Source organism: Hyposmocoma kahamanoa, unplaced genomic scaffold (genome assembly GCF_003589595.1).
Source record: "Hyposmocoma kahamanoa isolate Upper Pololo Valley unplaced genomic scaffold, ASM358959v1 157, whole genome shotgun sequence".
NCBI classification, from domain to species: Eukaryota; Metazoa; Arthropoda; class Insecta; order Lepidoptera; family Cosmopterigidae; genus Hyposmocoma; species Hyposmocoma kahamanoa.
In genome coordinates, this window is record NW_020653561.1 from 285,323 (window position 1) to 304,416 (window position 19,094).

The 19,094-nt window shown below is 37.4% G+C and overlaps 1 protein-coding gene across 1 annotated transcript in view; it reads right to left on the bottom strand.

Moving 5' to 3' along the window:
• The window catches only part of LOC113240578 (dynein heavy chain 1, axonemal), a 41,603-nt gene extending 22,750 nt beyond the window's left edge, over positions 1 to 18,853 (bottom strand). The window contains exons 1-13 of the mRNA XM_026477913.1: positions 18,552 to 18,853; positions 16,237 to 17,047; positions 15,366 to 15,699; positions 14,989 to 15,134; positions 12,603 to 12,688; positions 11,474 to 11,578; positions 9,785 to 9,929; positions 7,050 to 7,176; positions 6,298 to 6,419; positions 5,510 to 5,679; positions 4,272 to 4,359; positions 1,307 to 1,525; positions 595 to 712 (exon numbers count right to left, since the gene is read on the bottom strand). Coding sequence (XP_026333698.1) covers positions 595 to 712; positions 1,307 to 1,525; positions 4,272 to 4,359; positions 5,510 to 5,679; positions 6,298 to 6,419; positions 7,050 to 7,176; positions 9,785 to 9,929; positions 11,474 to 11,578; positions 12,603 to 12,688; positions 14,989 to 15,134; positions 15,366 to 15,699; positions 16,237 to 17,047; positions 18,552 to 18,853 — 2,773 coding nt within the window. The remainder of the gene's footprint in view (positions 1 to 594; positions 713 to 1,306; positions 1,526 to 4,271; positions 4,360 to 5,509; positions 5,680 to 6,297; positions 6,420 to 7,049; positions 7,177 to 9,784; positions 9,930 to 11,473; positions 11,579 to 12,602; positions 12,689 to 14,988; positions 15,135 to 15,365; positions 15,700 to 16,236; positions 17,048 to 18,551) is intronic.
• Positions 18,854 to 19,094: the final 241 nt, after the last annotated feature.

The following is a 19,094-nucleotide window of genomic DNA, read 5'->3' on the forward strand; positions in this document are numbered from 1 at the left end:
TGTTTGAACCAAGTTTGGTGTCTTATCCACAATCAAAATTAAGCACATTCTAAATTCTAAATTTGTGGTTGTCTATGTGTGTGTCCATGGCACCCGCTACACAGGGTTTTCCTGGTCAGGCTATGTTGAGTGTGTGCGTTATTTATTTATTTATTTAAATACAGCTCTTCTTCTTCATCCTGTCTCAATATGTATTTTTCTTCCACTCTACCCTATCAGCCGTCATTTCCATATTCACACCATGCTAAATACCGCTAACGTAATAATTTAAAAAATAACTTTTTTGGTTTGGACATCTATTCTTGAGAAACAGTAATGTATATGTATATGTATGTACATACATACTGTGGTAGGCAGACGTATAATATTGTATAGACTAAATATAATAGCCGATAACTCAAGTATATGCTGATCAGTGAATGCTTTGTCTGTCAGGTGGTTAGCAAGATAAATGTCAGCTGGCACAATGTCCAACGTCAACGTTGTGTCAGTAGTAAGATGACATTGATTTGAAATGTTATATGGCGTGTTTAGTGTATTATAACGGTTTTCATAAGTAAGCTGAATGCTATCTATAAGTATTGAAAGTGTTACCGATAGAAGTGAGCATAAGTTCCTTGTCGAAGACGAGTCCGGTCATGATCATAGGATGCACTTGAGGGATGAAGTGGCAGCGGTACAGCATCTCGCGGAAAAGCCGCTGAATCACTATCTAAATACAAAAAATATGGATAATTTAAACTAACTATAAGTTACAGCGTAACTGTGTACAGAATCCTAATGTTAGAAACGTCAGCAATAGCAATCAGCAATGCAAAATTCCCAGTCATTATTATTAATTCCAACACCAATGGACGTTCACTCACTATTTTGAAATGTGAACGATGTACAGACGGCAGCACACGAAGCTACATATTGACGGATAGCTTGATGTGCTGTTGACTGTACATCATAACATGGAACATAAAACTTAACTTGAATTGGGTAAATAACTTTTTTCGACAAAGTTCTAAATGACCTAATCGTTCACGCTAAGGAAAAGGATGACATACTTCAAAGGAATCCATGAAGTCTAAAAAACGGCGCTGATTTTGGGACAGGAACAAGTCAGCTCTCTTTTTGAAATATTTACTTCCTTTAGAATATAGGTAAAGGACGTTCACAAACAAACTTTTTAAATGCGAATCGAATCAAAATTTGCCTTGCATTGAAATTTTTAGTTGAATTGACATTTTTAAAGATTGTTAATTCGGCCTGCGCTTCGTTGCAGGCGACTGCATTTAAAAATGTTTAATACAACACTAACCTCGAACTGCTTAGGATCGGTGCTGTAATACGGCCCATCCTCTTTCATAAGTAGGTAGAAGTAGAATAAGGTGACAGTGGGAGATCGGAAAGGCGTGTTGATGAGATCTTGTGAGTTCCACACGAAGTCGTCCTCGCAGACGTACGTGCAAAGGCAGGGCGTCTCACACATGTTCACGAAGAATAACATCGACTGCTCGATGCAATAGCGAAGGGCGTACTGGCAAAGAAAGAAGATTTATGTATTATATCACACTAGCGATGCGCGACTGCGAATGATTTCTATATTCGACTTTTACTAATCCTATCATTCGAATGACAAATTAGTAACCTACCAATTTTCGTATTCGAATTATTTGAATGATCACTCATTACGAATTAGTAGGTAGTACTAATCCATACATTCCACCTATCACCATATTTGATCACCTAGCCCTCTCTGACATATGGTAAATACCGTAAACGTGGCATGGACAGGGATATTTTGATATGAACATAGTGAATGATCCGAGTAGTTCTGACATAATGATCATTTGACTCGTGCATCCGACCGAGTGGCAGGGTTTCACCATTGGTTTCAAGTTGAATGATTGTGCTTGTTTTCGACTTAGGCGAATGATTTGCCCATTCGAATGATTAGTAATAGTAACATTCAAACATTTTATAATTTATTTATTTTGCATTTCACATTACAGGGTACAGATTTATAAACCTAAACAGATTTATAACCTTGAACGTAATTAATTAACACGGATTTTAAATTACTATTTATATATTTATTTACTGTTTACAGCAAATTCATGACCCTGTAAGTGCACAGCAATGTCAATTCTACATTCTAAATAAATCTAAATTTGTATTACAATTAATTACATTATTATTTCAATAAAAATTATATAAATTAAAAAATATACAAATTATTAATATATATTACGTCTTTACGTTAAAATTAATGTTGTTAGGAGAATTAATCAATCATTAAAATATTCTTCCAATGAGTAAAAATATTTTTTTACAAGAAATTGCTAATAAATAAATTTTTATTATCATTGAAATTGGGCTCGAACTGTGTAGTTTTAGTTTTGACCTGGTCAGTGAAGCTAAATTATCCTAAATCTTGTCTCAAACCTTCGCGTTTGGTCTTTTAATTTTGTATAAAACTAGGATATTTTCTTGGAATGGAAGTTATAGTTAAAATTCCAATGTTCGAAATCATAATCGAGCATATGGTAGGGTCACATAGTTCTCTTAAAACGTGTGTAGTACAACTCTCATCTGACTTACATACTGATTACAGCATAAACATTCTCCCTGGAGAAAAGTACTTACACGTGGATCAAAACTACAGCCAATTGGCATTAATTCATTTTGGTGGTGTTAAATGAGACTGTGTATTACCTCAATCCAATGTACATAATCGTAAAGAAGCCGTCTGTACTTTTAATGGGGATAACATTATTTGATCCTCAAAGAAATAATTGCTATCTTCTAAATTTGCACTGTTTTAAATAAACGATTTTTTATATTATATATATTAATTGTTTCATCATTATGTTTAAGCCTACTAAATTAATATTTGATATTCAAAAATAATATTTGATCCTCTATGTTATAATTGACCTTTTTTTATTTAACGATATAGTATATATATATATATATATATATATAATGTGTACATATATATGTAATAAGTGCTTGGTTGCGGCCTCCATTCAATAGGTTCGGTTAGGTTTGTATATGAAGTTTGGGCGCAATGTTCGTCAGTGAGAGGTACTGGGAGGACAATGGTCACTTTTTGCGAGAGCGTAATTTCGCAGAAAGAGGCCTAGGAGCTGCTCATAGAGGACGACCGCCTCGCTGACCCGCTCCGAATACGGCGGCCAGGGAGACGAAGGAGGCAGTACGCCCACCTTCTTTCCCCGCCGTAAACTGGGGTCGGGGGACCCTTACACCAAGTTTGAGGGTGCCCTTACATCCCGGGGCATCCTCCGAAAACCGGAGCTCGCCTCCCGGGCCATCCGCCTAGACGTTTCAGCATGCGTATGCGGATCCTGGGTCGTCTCTATGGCGGGGGTGTTGACCGCAGGGTTTTAGTGGGTATACTGGGGCTACCGCCTCCCAAATGACAGCTCGCTGTTCCCCCGAGGCGACCGGTATGTAACGCATATCCCAGCGTATATAAAAAACAAAAGTTTGTATATGAGAAAGCAGCAGCCAATTTGCTTGTGTTTCCGAATATGTATTCAGGTTAAATTACATTGTAATTAATATAATATCAGTATACCATATAATCAACTTTTACTTAGTTTTAAAAATAAGTATCTAAATTTTATTTTTAATGCTCATTGGTCTTACTTTTGAGGCCTATCATGAAACTATCGAAGTTTTTACAAATCATTTTTACATATACAAAACAAAATTTTTTTGCGTAGTTTAGAACTGATTTAAATATCCATCGATTTAATTTATATTTTATGTCTCAGACAAAGAAGAACAATCACTAAAGAAGATGACCGTTTATTTGATGACCGAGTTTTTTGCCTGCTGCTTTTGCAAATTTAAAATTATCATTTAAATACATGTCCATTTAATATTTAACTAATGTGACTGCATTCTTGCATACACACACTTTTTTTATAATATCGAGTAACGGAACGAACAAGCCTTGCAGGCGCAATGATAGTAATGTATATGCCTGTCTATAACAGTTACAGTGTCACTCAGAGCTTTAGAGCGGGGCACTGCCACTACGCCCGTCACCCTGATACATAAATTGACAAGTGCCTGTAATTTCACCAGCACCCTTACCCTTCAAAACCGGAACACAGTAATGCTGACATTACTGCTTGGCGGCAGAAATAGGTAATGTGGTAGTACTACCCTGGACGAACTCTTCTCACAAGGAGCTCTACTGCTACTAAACATGTTAATGTCCAAAAAGATTCAAAGAGAAAGATAGTGTTTACCTGCATTCTGAAACGCACGAGCTGCATGAACCGACACAGCTTGCTGACGAGGTAGAAACGCCACTGTTTTTCGTATATGTTATACCACCTACGAAAATTTGTATTTTAATAAGGCATTAAACATTTTACAAAAAATTGGATTCATCGGAAACGAGACTAGAATTTTTATGCTATCAAATGACATGATTTCTCGAGCGATACGCCTGGTGGAAAGCGAGACGCCTGTCCATAATAGTAGTAAAGACCTGATGGACACTACCACTGCGCCGGTCATGCTAAGGTATAAAATTGCTTCAAACATGTTAAAACAATGAAATGCCATACGTTGTTCAAAATTATATTCTGAGTAATACTCAGAATGTAATTTTGTAGAAATATCTACAAAAAATTGAGCCCGATATAAAAATGTTTTTTAATTTACGTTTCCATAATATCTTCGGTTTAAATTACAAAGATGGAATATTAAGAGCGGTTATACACGGCGACATTTAGTAGCGATGCAAACGCGATGCAAACGCAATGCAGTAGCGATGCAGTCGCAGTCCATCTTTACACAACCACGCGATTTTAAGCAACGATGCAAACGCGATGCAAGCGCGCGACTGCATCGATACAAACGCGCGATTGTATCGCTATATTTGGGATTTATAAGCGATTGTATCGATGCAATCGCCTTTAAATCGTAAGTGTAGCGATGCAAACGCGCGTTTGCTACGCTGCTAAATGTGTGTAACCATTGTAAGAAATATTTCTTCGATCTGACTGCGTGTGTTAATCACCATAACAATCTAGTGGAGTAATTTCATAAAAAATAATTGAATATCATGATAGTAAAACATCGAGAAATCATGTTTAAAGAGTATAATACTCTATGGCAGCAATACGGTTCAGGATTACATCAACAAATATTTTAATTCTCGCCTCGCCCATCCTCGTCAATCCAGACCATTTCCATCGAAGATGGGCTAGGAGAGAATTGAAATATTGTCATACAAATTTCAATCCTCGTCTCGCCTCGTCTCACCTCTCCTCCCCGGTGGAAAACCACCTTAAAGGGGGCTATTATATTAACAAAAACGGAGATTTTGGATATTATATTTAGCGTTTAAATAATAATTGTGACATTGTCCGTAAGAACGCTTTCAATGAGCCATTTTTTGACAGGTCCATTGAGTTGTACTAGTCACAAGGTTTCGTGGTGATGCTTCTATGGCTAATGGTATCAAATGACAAGTCACCCCTTGCCAACGTCGCGGAAGCACATGCGGATGGCGTGCGCGGTGTTGTTGAGCCAAGTGATGTTAAGGTACTTGAGCATCATGGACGTGCAGTGTTGTTGCGCTGCATCGAACTCGGCAAGGCTTACGTTGCGTCCGTAGTTAGCCGTGAAGAACAGCATTGACTCCACCTACACAAACTCACGTATACCTGCAGATAGTGTCAAGTAAAGTGTGATTTTTGTTGGTAGTCACGAAGTATTTACCGATTGCCGCCGTCCCTACCTTGACCACAAAATCCTAACATAATCCCATTCATATCCCATCCTCTCTGTTTTCTTCTATCGCTAACCTTTATCCTTTTTCCACCAATCTTAGGTCTACCCGAGGCAGTCTGTTGCTAAGCAAGTTGTTTTGTTTTGGCTCTGTCTGAACGAACTTTGTTTTCCATTTTATCTCTAGTTTAGGTTGACCTACAGATTCGCTTGTGCCTCGTGGTCAAATTACTTTGGTTCTTTCTCTCATTTGGCAGACCAAGTGTATTCTTGTCCGCACATATCGTCCACTTTAGTAAGACGTAACTTAAGATTTTGACGGAAACGTTTATATATGTCTAACTACATAATACACAAATTTATGTTCTATGTTGTAATGCATAGAATTCATTTTCGTCAAAATTGTAAGATACATCCATTAGTGCTGTAACGTACGATATAAAATAAGTTGCATATTTTACAAGGCTGTAAGTTTTCACAATTAAAATTATCACAAGGCTTCCTTTTTTACCTGCTCTTATTAATTTCCGTTACCTTGAGGCACTCGTCGACGACCATGTGTATGCAGGACACGGCCTCCGAAAGTACGTAGAGACTGTACCACTGATTGTACTTCATACGGTCTTGGAAGTCCACCATCTCGCACGGGTACCGACCTGCCCACAATAACATTTCTGTATCAACAGGTCTCATATGTCTGTTGTGTCATTAACTTACTTTCAGGGTAAGTAGTAATTATTTATATATTTCAATAACACACGTACTCTTATGGCAGAATCAGAATAATTTTGAATTTTAAGTGTTCGGTATTCCACGGAATGCATCACAGTCGGCCGAGATCAAGAATTCAAGTTCAAGAATAGGCAACAGACGCGCGTCGTAATGAACAGTACCACTTCCAGCCTGAAGTTGTAAGCGAGCCTGGTTTGGATTAACCAGTTAATGGACAAAACAATTGGGTTTACTCTTGTGATTATCTGGCAGATGTATTTAAAGGTACACATTAACCAATTTAATTTTAAAAACTTATGTTGTTAATGAACATATCTTTTTTAAAAAAACAGACCTCCAAAGTTCGTAGAATTACATCTGTTTGCCAAGTTTTATTGGAATCGGTTACCGGAAAGTGCGCGAAAGCGGATTCATCTCCTACTTTGCCACCCTTAGAGGTGGATTATTTTTTCTTATTAATTCTTATTAATTGAAGATATCGAACGAAGAAGTTTACACTATCCACTAGAAGAGGCTAAAGTTCAGTGTGCTTTATTATTACTGAACACACTTACAGTAGTCAGGCACGGGCGGCTCGTACTCAGGCGTGGGTTCGTGCACGAAATTGTACACGTCCCGGTTGTTCTGGATCGTGTTGATTATCTTCATTTTGCCTTCTATCTTCATGTACATGTACTCCGCCTAATATAAAACACTGTAGCGATATATCATTGTGAACAGGCCTTATACTATCGAAGATAAAGCCTGTCTCTCATTTTTCGTTAGTCAGTTCTTAACTTCTTGGGCGTTTCAAGCTTTATTATGTTGTCATGAGGAAACTTATGACCAGTGATCGGAATTGAGGAGCTAATTTAACTAAACTAAAGAATATCTGGAAATTCCTTCTGCAAATCTCGGGACATCTCGGAACTTCTCGGTACTAGTAGTTTTAGTACCAGTAGAGCAGAAAGAGTTCATCCAGGGAAATACTGCCACCTTACCTATTTCTGCCGCCAAGCAGTAATGTCACCATTACTGTGTTCCGGTTTTGAAGGGTAAGGGTGCCGGTGAAATTACAGGCACATGAGACTTGTCAACTTATGTCTCAGGGTGACGGGCACAGTGGCAGTGCCCCTCAGATCTTTGCGATTTAAAGCTCTGAGTGGCACTGCAACTGTTATGAATAGGCGTGTAGCTAGCCATCAGGCGCACGGCTTGTTCGTCCCGTCACTTGATATTATAAAAAAATATATTTGAATATGCGTATTATTTATTGAAATTTGAGTACATTGGCGACAAGTTATTATTTCCTATTGAGTATTTGCTACAAATTATTGTCTAAAAAAATAATATTGGACTTGAGTTTCTATAGGTAGGTACTTACGTATTTAAATACTTTAGCCTTTTAAAAATTAAACATGAGACAACTTATATTTTGGAATGTTTAGAAAATAAACAGTAAAAAAAAAGAAATTTATATGCTAACTGGTGATGAAATAGGTATGTCCTTATCAAGAAAACGTTTGTATGTTGCTTAAAGCAATCCCTCAATTCCGAATATTGTTTAAGACTCATGAATCCTAAAAATCGGTCGTTCGACATTTGAAGGTACGCCGATTTAGAAGGAATACAACAAATGCAGATTAGTTATGCAGAGCATTTTTGTACTTAGAATCACAAATCTAAATTTAGCTCTCGACGCAAATATCATCTATACATTGTGATAGATTGAACGAGATAAATATTTAATGAGGCAAACGAGTAGCTTATTTCCAAAATAAAATCGCCCAAACATAAGAAAAAAAATGTCGTGCTATTTTATAACTGACACCCTCTTTATTTGGGCTACTCTATGACAACCGATCGGTAGCGGATGGCCGGCGGCGGCGCTTCAACGAGCGAATATTTTCTTGAAATATTATATAATTACCAAACGTCATAATGGTTCTAGAAATTTTTAGATTATGTGTACATAACAGACATTTGGTGTTGTTGAAACAAGTATTGACGTCATTAGTAAATATAATAAATAATAACAGCCCCAAAATAGAACCCTGGGGTACACCGGAAGTAACTCCATGGTGCTTGATGGAAAGCCGTTTACAACAACTCTCTGTGTCCTGTTAGACACAAATGAGGTAAAACAACAACCAACAACAACCGTTCCGTGTTCCGAAGCGAGAATTTTTGAGATAATTACGTTTTAGAATTTCAGCTATCGTCAGGTATTTGGTAAAAGGCGTGTATCTGTCTACACTAAATTTTACAGGCTTTAACGTCATTACTTTGTTATTTCAATGGTTACAACTTTCATTTTTGTAAGGTAAGCATTAATTTATTTTGTTTACGGAGTAATAGCAATAAATTCCCGTAAGTTACGATAATTTGGTTGCCAAGACATTTACGCGGATTTGATATGTTAATTGGAGAATACATTTTTAAACGAGTATGCATTGACAAATAAATGGACGACGGGTCTAATACAACAACCACGGAAAAAATGTCCCAAGTCAACCTATTCGAAATTTAAATTGTAATGTCATCGCAGTATCGCGCTGTCAGTAGAACAAATGAAGACTAAAGCGGAGTGTCGCGCTCTGTATACGATTTTAGCGCCTTACAAGTGCGGACACTTTTTAGCGCGGACCCGACGTCCATATAATTGTAAGTCAATGCGAGTATGGGATTGTTTTATTTAAAATGAACTCTTTGCCACTGATACGTAAAGAAATATTAAAGTAATGTAATAGGGTAATATATTTCTTTTGGGTAGACCCATCGAATATATAACCAGAAATAGAGACGAAATGTCATTTAATTTGTTTGAAAACTATTCTGACATATCATTACTGTGACAACTGCGCTCCGATTGGCCAGCCCGAGTTCGAAATAATTGACGGGTGTCGTCAATTGTTTCAGTTCAAATCGACCAGTTAACTTGAGCTTTGCTATAATGGACGAAAATTACAAAATAACATATTTAACATTTAATTACCGATGAAATGTGATTCCGTTTGTTTTGTAATTAGATGTTTTGCTGTTTTTCCCCACACCACCGAATATAACAGCATGGTATTGTTAGAGATATTATCTTTGTCTTTGTCAATAAATACAGAATATTTTTTGTAATATACGGAGACGTACACACAGGTCAGTAGTTGGTTTGTCTATATTTAAGTGCAAACGGTAGTTGATATTTATAAGAGCCGTATCCCTAATGTATTACCAGGAATATATGGCCCTTATTTCGTAGCCGTATAAAAAGGTAATTGTTCTTATAAGACGAAACTGACAGAAAAACAATAAGTACCTCAGCCTTTAAGGCGTTAAGATGCTCTTCATCGAGCTCCTTGGCCTGCCGGTGGATTCGGACCATCTTCAGGATCTTGGGCATATACTTTTCAGGCATAATCGGCAGCCCGTGAAGCAACAGGCAGTCCAGGTACAGATAGAACCTACAGTTTGTGATATTCAATAAGAAAGCAACTTTAATAATAATAATAATAACAATAATGACAATGACAATCACAATGACACTGACAATGACAATGACAATGACAGTGACAGTGACAATGACAATAATAATAATAATAAATATGTTCATTTCTCACCACAAAATACAACACAATATAAGTCTTAGTAGGTATGTTACAGTAGTATATTGTGGGAGCTGGTGCTTGATGTAGGTATTTCACCTGTTTTACAAGTCACCAGGCCCCATCCCTTGAATAATGAGATTTAATTACTAAATAATAAGGAGTAAGTGAGTAGATGATTAAATTTGTTAAAATAAGTAAAAACCATAAAAATAAAAACTAAGACTAGACAGTACATATTATTAGCGTGAGAAGTAGATGCGTGTGCGTGCGTGCGTGTGTGCGTGTGTGTGTGCGTGTGTGTGTGCGTGTGTGTGCGTGTGTGTGCGTGTGTGCGTGTGTGTGCGTGTGTGTGTGTGTGCGTGCTTTTTTTGAAGTTTAAAGAAAACAAGGTAGTATCTTTAAGTGCAAGAGCGATATCAAGATTTTATTTAAGACTGTTAAGAAATATCACTTGAGTAAAAATCAGCATGGACAATCAGTCCATGGATTTTTGAATGGATTTATTTATTTACTTGTCACAATACAATACAAATAGAAGAGTGCATGTATACGCATGTATAGGTATGTACATTTGTAATTTTTTATTTACGAAAGAAGTTTTTTTATAATATCAAGTGACGGGGCGTACAAGTCGTGCGCCTGGCGGTAAGCTACACGTCTGTCCATAACAGTTGCAGTGCCACTCAGAGCTTTAAATCGCAAAAATCTGAGTGGCACCGCCACTGCGCCCGTCACCCGCAATTTGAAAGAAAGAAAGAAAGAAAGAGAAGTACTTTATTTGGTAAACTTATGACAAAATATATATAACAGAATGATAACAAAAATAAAATAATGTTATAAATACAAAATAAAAGAATTACTTTTAAAAGTCACCAAAATGGTCTCCACTCAGCTTTTTGTAACAAGACGTGTGAAAACACCTTGTTACGCTGGTTTTCAGTAAAGCCGAATAAATAACAAAGATGATGACGTCGCTTCGTTCAAGCAGATAAAATAATTAAAAAAAATACAACAGACTAGACAACTAGACGTAAATCAAGACAAATGCAAATCAAAAAGTAAAAATAGTGCTATAAAAATGGGTGCACGTGTAGAGTAGGTGGAATGTGATAAAACCAAAACTGATTGAAGTTTTAATAACTCTTGAAAAACGTGTATGGACTATACACGTTTTTCACCATTGAGCCAGCGTGTTAGAATATGCCATATTTTCTTTCCATAGAATTTGCAATAGAAGACCAGTGCCCGGCAGTGAGACGTGCACTGGATTGGTGATCATAAGTAGGAACTCGATTAAAGTAAGATAGTTGGTTTTGTCACAATTCAAGGTGATTCTAACAATATGGATGGAAAATATCACCCCTAAAATACTGTAAAATAGGAACGTGCCACCTGAATACCTCAGGTTGTTTTCCACTTCCTTTCTTAGCTCGATAGCAAACTTGACTCTTTGGGAGAATGTCTCAGGATCATCAGCTTTAAACATCAGACGGATACGAGGTACACTGCAAATACAGAACCAAACTTTAAACAAAAACTTTTTTATAAAAAGATATCGACCTCAAAAGTTTGTGGAATTACATTTATGAATCGCTTACGGGAAAGTGCGCGAAACCGGATTGAACCCCTAGTTTGCCACCCTTGGAAGCAGAATATTTTCTTCTTAGTAATTGCATAGCATACAAAACAACTGCCTCCGTGGCCAAACGGTTACCATGCCAGATTGCCACCCAGGTTCGATTCCCGGGCCGGGAGAAATATTTCTATGGCCTACATTTATTTCTCTCGTGAGTTTGGGTGTAATTTGTGGTTGTCTATGTGTGTGTCCATGGCACCCGCGACACAGGGTTACCCTAGTGTGAGAACCTCCTCCTTTTTGAAGTCGGCCAAAAAAGGTTACGCCAGAGACACTGACTCATAATCGTGAATATTTTGTTGAAAAGTGATCGTGCAAAAATTACTTGATTATACTAAAATAAGGATATGATGACTATCGTAATAGCAAGTCAATTAACGGCATCAGAATCCAATGGACACCAGTGTCGGTAAAAAGTTGATGGATCCACATAGTTAGTCCACATAGCTGAGAGATCCCCGAACTGACTTTCACCAATAATATAAAATACGCGCAAAATAGGCGCTTTGTCGTCGAGTTGCGGATACCAGCCCGTTGCACCAAGTACCAAGTACCAAGTTCACCAATAATATTCTCTAATGATTGTTGGGATATCTTTTTATTTAATATTGCGAGTTGATGAAATCCATAAAAAAATTACTTACTTTAATCTAACAGGGCATCACTTACATTAATGTTACTTAATAGGGTATTTGATTAGATTAATGTAGGTTACCATAAGATATTACTTACGTAAATATAATTAACTTAATAATGCGGTAATTACATAAAAATAAACCGCTTAATTGGGCATTACTTATATTAATGTAAGTCATTTAAAAGGAACTTACTTACATTAGTGTAAACGGCACAGTGGTATGTTAGAAAATTAATGGAATGAAAACTATACTAACGTAAATGTTCTCTTTGAACCATCCAAAACTAAAATGTCCCACATTTCAGTATCCTTGTTGTAGCTGAACACAGCCGCGTTTGTCCACTGACAACAAATATTATATTATTGCATGCAGAGTGTTCAATATATCAGACAACTACACTAATTACCTAATTAACTACTAGGGAATTCCTTGTACTACGAGTACCAGAGCAAAGAATTAACCCCGGAGTTCTATCCAGAACACTTAGATATTCGTTAGCGTCTTCAAATGTCTTAATTACAAGTTTGAATAAAATAAATTCATTAGGTTTTTAAAAATATAATAGCGGACTATCTATTATTTAAGAGAAAATAAGGGCGCTATCAAATTAGCCGCTGTAGACGCGCTGCAGCCGCGCGGCGACTGTCGCGCCGCTGAAGTGCGACCAAATTTTTTGTGATATTTTATCTTTCGACTCAGTTACACGATGGATTCTGACGAAAACGTTACTTTACCTAGTTCTTGGGACACATACTTCAAATATAGGTATTAGAAATGACTCACCTGCTATGTTTTTTTCGGTTATAGTTTTAGTTTTAAAATTGTCAATAAATTTTATATATATTTTAAATTGTCAATGCCTTTTTTTCCAGTCGATTACAATAACTGGCGGACCTGTTGTTTTGCATTCTCTGTAAATTTTTCAACTCGATTTTCGTCCATCGTAGTTAATTTTTAAAAATTAACATGTACACCTCACAACAGTCACTGCAACCGAGCGTAACTGCAGCGCGATTGTTGCGCGGCCGCCGCGCGGTTGCAGCGCTACTAGAAATTGTATGAAAAGTGACAATCGCGCGGCCTTCGCGCGGCCGCCGCACGGCAATCAGCGTCTACTTCGAACGCGCTCTAATGACTAATTAATATGTAACCAAACTGATGTCTATACCTCACAGTTTCTTAACGTTGAGCGACATCTGCCGCTATCAATCGCCAAAAAAGGAATATCAGTACCTACGTATGGATGTGATCCCCATTTAGTTCACGTAATATTAAATGTACTGATTCAACGGATTTGTGATAAGCTAATAAAAGATAATGAACTCTATATTTTCACACATTTTCCATAAATAGATGCATACAAATTATGTCACCAAAAATTTTAATGAGAGTTTGCCATTGTCCTTTGATTTCTAAATTCGTCCTACCGGCAATCGATACTAGTGATAAAAGAGACTCAGTCTTTTAAGGCGTTTTATAACGACTCGACTCGATTTTACAGGACTCGACTCTAAAATTAAAACTGGGGGTTCGAGTTTTTATTAATAAGACTCAGCAGTTATACTAAAATACTCAAAAGACTTAAACGAGTTGAACGACTTGAAGGACTCGAAAGACTTAAGGGACTCGAGTTGTTTTGCAAAGGACTTATACCTATTTTATGTCTTATTAAACCCGAAGTTTATAAATACAAATGACGTAAGTAGTATGTAGTAAATAATCACGTTTATTTACTCATAATAAAAATCGTAAAATAAATACCTTGTGAGTAGAAATAAAATTTATTTTATTTTTATTTTATTTATTAAACTTTATTGACCACAATACAAAGGGTACAAAAGGCGGACTTAATGCTAAAAGCATTCTCTACCAGTCAACCTCTGAGAAAAACGAAATTCACGAACGCGGTAAATAAACAGAATATTACGGTTATATTAAAATAAATGAAACAAATTCATAATTATACATATAACAAACTAACCTAATACCTTACTTAATAATATAATACATACACTTACATACATACAAATATACTATACATATACAAAATACTTACAATAACAGAATATGATGATGATTATTGCTGTGACAAACAATTTAGAAGATGCTCATGAACATTATTTTTAAAAGAAAATATATTAGGAGACCGTCTGATAGCGTCCGGTAGAGCGTTCCAGAGCCGTATCGAGTGGAGAGTAAAAGAATCTGACATGAAGCCAGAATGAAAGAGAGGTACAGTGAGTGATAGTGAATTCATGGAACGAAGTGGGAGGTCATGAGAGTCACAAAGATACTGAAATTTACATTTCAAGTATTCTGGAAAGTGGGGATTGAAAAGAACGGAGTACAACGTACAGAGAATTCTTTTCTGTCTGCGTTGACGAATAGGGAGCCATTTAAGTTGAGACCTAAAAAAAGAAACATGATCCAATTTCCGAAGGCAGAAAATGAAATGAATAGCATTATTGAGCAGGCGGTCCAACTTGTCTAATAGATTTTCATTGAGATCAGGATAACAGACATCAGCATAATCAATGAGTGGGAATATAAGGGAGGTGACGAGCAGGGTCTTAGTACTAATGGGAAGAAAATGTCGAAAGCGGTTTAGAAAACGTAAAGAAGAAGTAACCCTACGACTAACCTCGGACACCTGTAAGGTCCAGCTTAGTGAGGAGTCAATGTAAAGACCAAGGTTTTTTACACTACAACTGAATGGAACAGACGAGTTCTCATAAACTACTTGAATGAGCGAAGTATGGTCAATCTTGGATATCTGTTTAGATCCACCTAAAATAATTGCTTGACACTTGAACGGATTAACAGATATCCCAAAATTAGTTGACCACGCACTAACACATTGTAAATCGCTGTTAATGTCAGAAATCGCTGAATTAATGTCCTCGGCAGATGCCTGCGCGTAAATCTGCAAGTCATCAGCATAAAAGTGGTAAGAGCAGCTAAGTGAGAAAGAAAGAAAATTAATAAAAAGTGAAAATAAAAGCGGTGACAAGATTCCACCCTGCGGAACACCAGCTGCCAAATCACGCCAATCGGAGACTTTAGGACCCACGCGAACAGCTTGTTGACGATCACGAAGGTAGGACGAGAACCAGTCTAGTGATAATGGGGAGAAGTTAAGCGACTTCAGGATGGCAAGCAGAATGTCGTGGTCTACCATGTTAAAAGCGTTGGAAAAGTCGACGAGAACTATAGCAGTGACCAACTGCTTCTCCATGCCCAGCCTAATGTCTTCCACAACTTTGAGTAGGGCAGTTGTTGTGCCGTGTCCCGGGCGAAACCCAGATTGGAAAGGGGTTAGAAGGTTGTTAGAAAATGTGTAGGAAGACACTTGCTTATGAACAACAGATTCAAGAATTTTAGACAGGAAAGGAAGAATAGAGATAGGCCTAAAGTTATTAAGTTGTATAGGAGAAGATATTTTTGGCAAAGGTATAATAAATGCCTTACGCCAGGCACGAGGGAAATCACCATACTGCAAGGAGAAGTTGATGATATGGACAGTAGCAGGGAGAATTTGATCAACAATGCTGACAATCATCACTCTGCTCACCTCGTCACATCCTACGGCTTTAGACTTAATAGAAAAAATTATTTTACGCAAATCGTCAGCTGTAACTGGTGAAAAAGAGAAAGAAACTGAAGAAGAAATGGGCCTGGAAGCAATAAGTCGAATAGTGTTCGCCTTAATGAAGGGATCTAAAGAAGGAGCAGACGAGAAATGGCAGTTGAAGTCGTTAGGAGCAAAAGGGTAGGAGTCAGGTTGAGCAGAACATTTGCCTAAGTTAAAAGTTCTGAGAAACTTCCAGACATTAGCAGGAGAACAATTACTTACATTATTATAAAAATATTGACGCTTAGCTGCCCTCACCATCCCATTACACCTATTACGAGCAGTCTTGTACAGAGTCCAATTACAATCCGACCTATCGCGCTTGTAAACCCGAAACAATCGATCACGTCTAGTCATAGCCATACGAATGCCCCTGTTAATCCAAGGAGCAGGAGGCCGCTTAACCCTAACAGCCCGTAGTGGGGCATGAGCATCGTACAAATTGATCAAACACTGGTTAAGGTTGGAGATTTTCAAATCAACTGACGAAGCACCATACACCCCAGAGAAATCAAGGTCAGCGGCATCCTTCCTCAGCATGTGATGGTCAAGTCGACCAAAATTACGCATCCATACCAAAGGGAGTTTAACTTTCGGTGGCCTTAATCGGTATTGCATGTAGATAAGGTCGTGCTTTGAAAATCCAGGAGCAAGCAACTGACCATGACCAGCAACGAAGTCAGGAGAGGTTATGATTAAGTCAAGCTGTGTATCATTGGAAGAGGGGTTATGATGAGTAGGCTCAGATGGCAAGATTGAAAGGTTCACAGACTTGACAATATTAAGAAGCTTAGTGGATTGCGGAGTGTTAGACAGAAGATCCGTATTGAAGTCACCCATAATTATGTGATGTCTGTAATCAGTGCAAAGTGGTTCAAGAACGGACTCAAGTTGCATGAAGTAATCTGCCGAAGGTGGACAATAGACTACACCCAGAACCGTTATAGTACCCTTAACTGCAATCTCCAAGAAGATGTACTCTGCAGAACCAGAGCAGGCAGAGGAAGACGATAAAAGTAACTTAAAAGGAATGTCACTGCGCAAGTAGATGGCAACACCGCCGCCCCTCCTGCCAGTACGATCATTCCGGATTAGAGAATACCCAGACAGGGAAAAGGACTGAGAAGAAAGACAAGGTTTCAACCAACTTTCTGAAACCAAGATGGCGTGAATAGTAGAAGTTGGAGATGAGAAAGTTTCAAGGAAGTCAGCGTAGTGAGAGGGTATACTCTGTGCATTAATATGACAGACATTAAAACAATGAGGTATATTAAGTGAATTGTGCAGTAGGGTACTTAAAGTTTCTGGTTCAGACTGAGAGTAAGAGCTAGCTGTGGAGGTAAAACTAATGTCACAAGCGGAATAAAAAGAATCATCATCAGACATATAACTCTAAAATAAATAATAAATAAAGGAATATAACGTAACAATATCTAAAAAAAAAAAATTAAAACAAAATAGTAATAATTATCTAAATACCTGTCCCGCCCGGTTGACTAATATAGAATAGGTAACTCCATGATAAACAAAGGATATTTAATTCATAACTAAGAAAAAAAAAAATTAAAATAAATTTATAACAAACGTAAACAAACTAACGTAAAAACACTACACGTTCACAAACTAAAAACTTTAAAATAAAAACAGAGATCACACCAGGCACAATGCAATATTCCACTGCCACAGTTTAAGATACTACGTCCAAGAGTTTAAGCATAAAATAATAAAAAAAGTAATGTCATATTGACAGACCACAACAAACAAAGTAGCAGTGAAACTTACCAACACCGGTTAATGTCCTATTAGAGCTTAGCGAAATTTTTTTTTTTTTGTTTCGTTTTTTTTCTTTCAACTGTGACATTGGCAAAATCATCAGTTCTCATATTGATGGAGCCATAAAAATAAAAAGTGAAGTGAAAAACGTGGAATAAAAACAAGATTTGTGATGGTAGATTCAGAAAACAAAATATTAGTAAACCGTCATTAACTAACAAAACAAAAAGAAAATCAGTAAGACATGTTAAAACAGATTTACGACGTAAAACAAATTACAATCAAAAGTACCTGGTATGATGAGCACTATAGAAAAGAGATATCACTTTTTTGGCCTGACAGTCCGCTTAGGTCTAGTACGCTTCTGGGGAGAAAGGTGTTGGACGATGGTTTTTTTTTTTTTTTTTTTTTTTTTTTTTTTTTTTTTTTGAGGTTCATCCTCCGTCGCACCAAGTGCCGAAAGATCACCTTCAGTGAACAGCCTCCGCCTGGTGCCATCCTTTAGCTTGACAATAACATTGCCATCCATCGTCCAACACCTTTTGATACCGAAGCGTGAACGTGCCTTGATAAACATTGCCTGCCGTTGACGAGTTAGGAACTCAGAAACTGTATGGGGTGTACCCTTGAGAGCCGTCTTCTTACTCCACACAGCAACTTTCAATGAATGCTCAGTGAAACGCACTAACACTGGCCGGCACTTTTTGTTGCCCGTCAAACTGCCCAAGCGATGGCAAACACTAAGCTTCTCCCGTGATAAATTCATGCTCAGTTTATCATTAAATATATTTATTACATACTGGGAAAGGTTCTCTTCAACAGTCTCTGGGATGCCGCCTACAAGGAGATACTTTCTACGGTGCCGCATTTCGATGTCATCAACAGATTTGCAAAGTTGAGATATTTGTTCTCGCAATATTAGTAGAATGGACAACACCTCCGATTTGAGTTCACCAAATTCTTCCCACAAACGTGACTGTGAGTTCTCAACTTGTGGCTGTGAAGAGGTGGCCTTCCACTGTGCTTCCAGCTCATTCATCTTCTTAAATAGCCTGGCTTCAAGAGAAAGTTGAGTCTCTAAAACTGTAGTGAAATTGGCCATAGTTATATGATGTGTAGCCCACAGTGAATAGTGCCTTTGTAGTGAGAGTGGTACCGGACAGGACAGTGTACTAAAACACTATTATTTGCACATATACAGCATAGATAACACTAGATCTAGATTCAGACACTTTATACTATTGAAAATGATTGCAATTAAGCTCACTGATTATGTGTAAGTAATTAATTATTAAAATTATTATAGGAGCTCAAACTTAAGATGTTTTTACTTCTACCGCCAT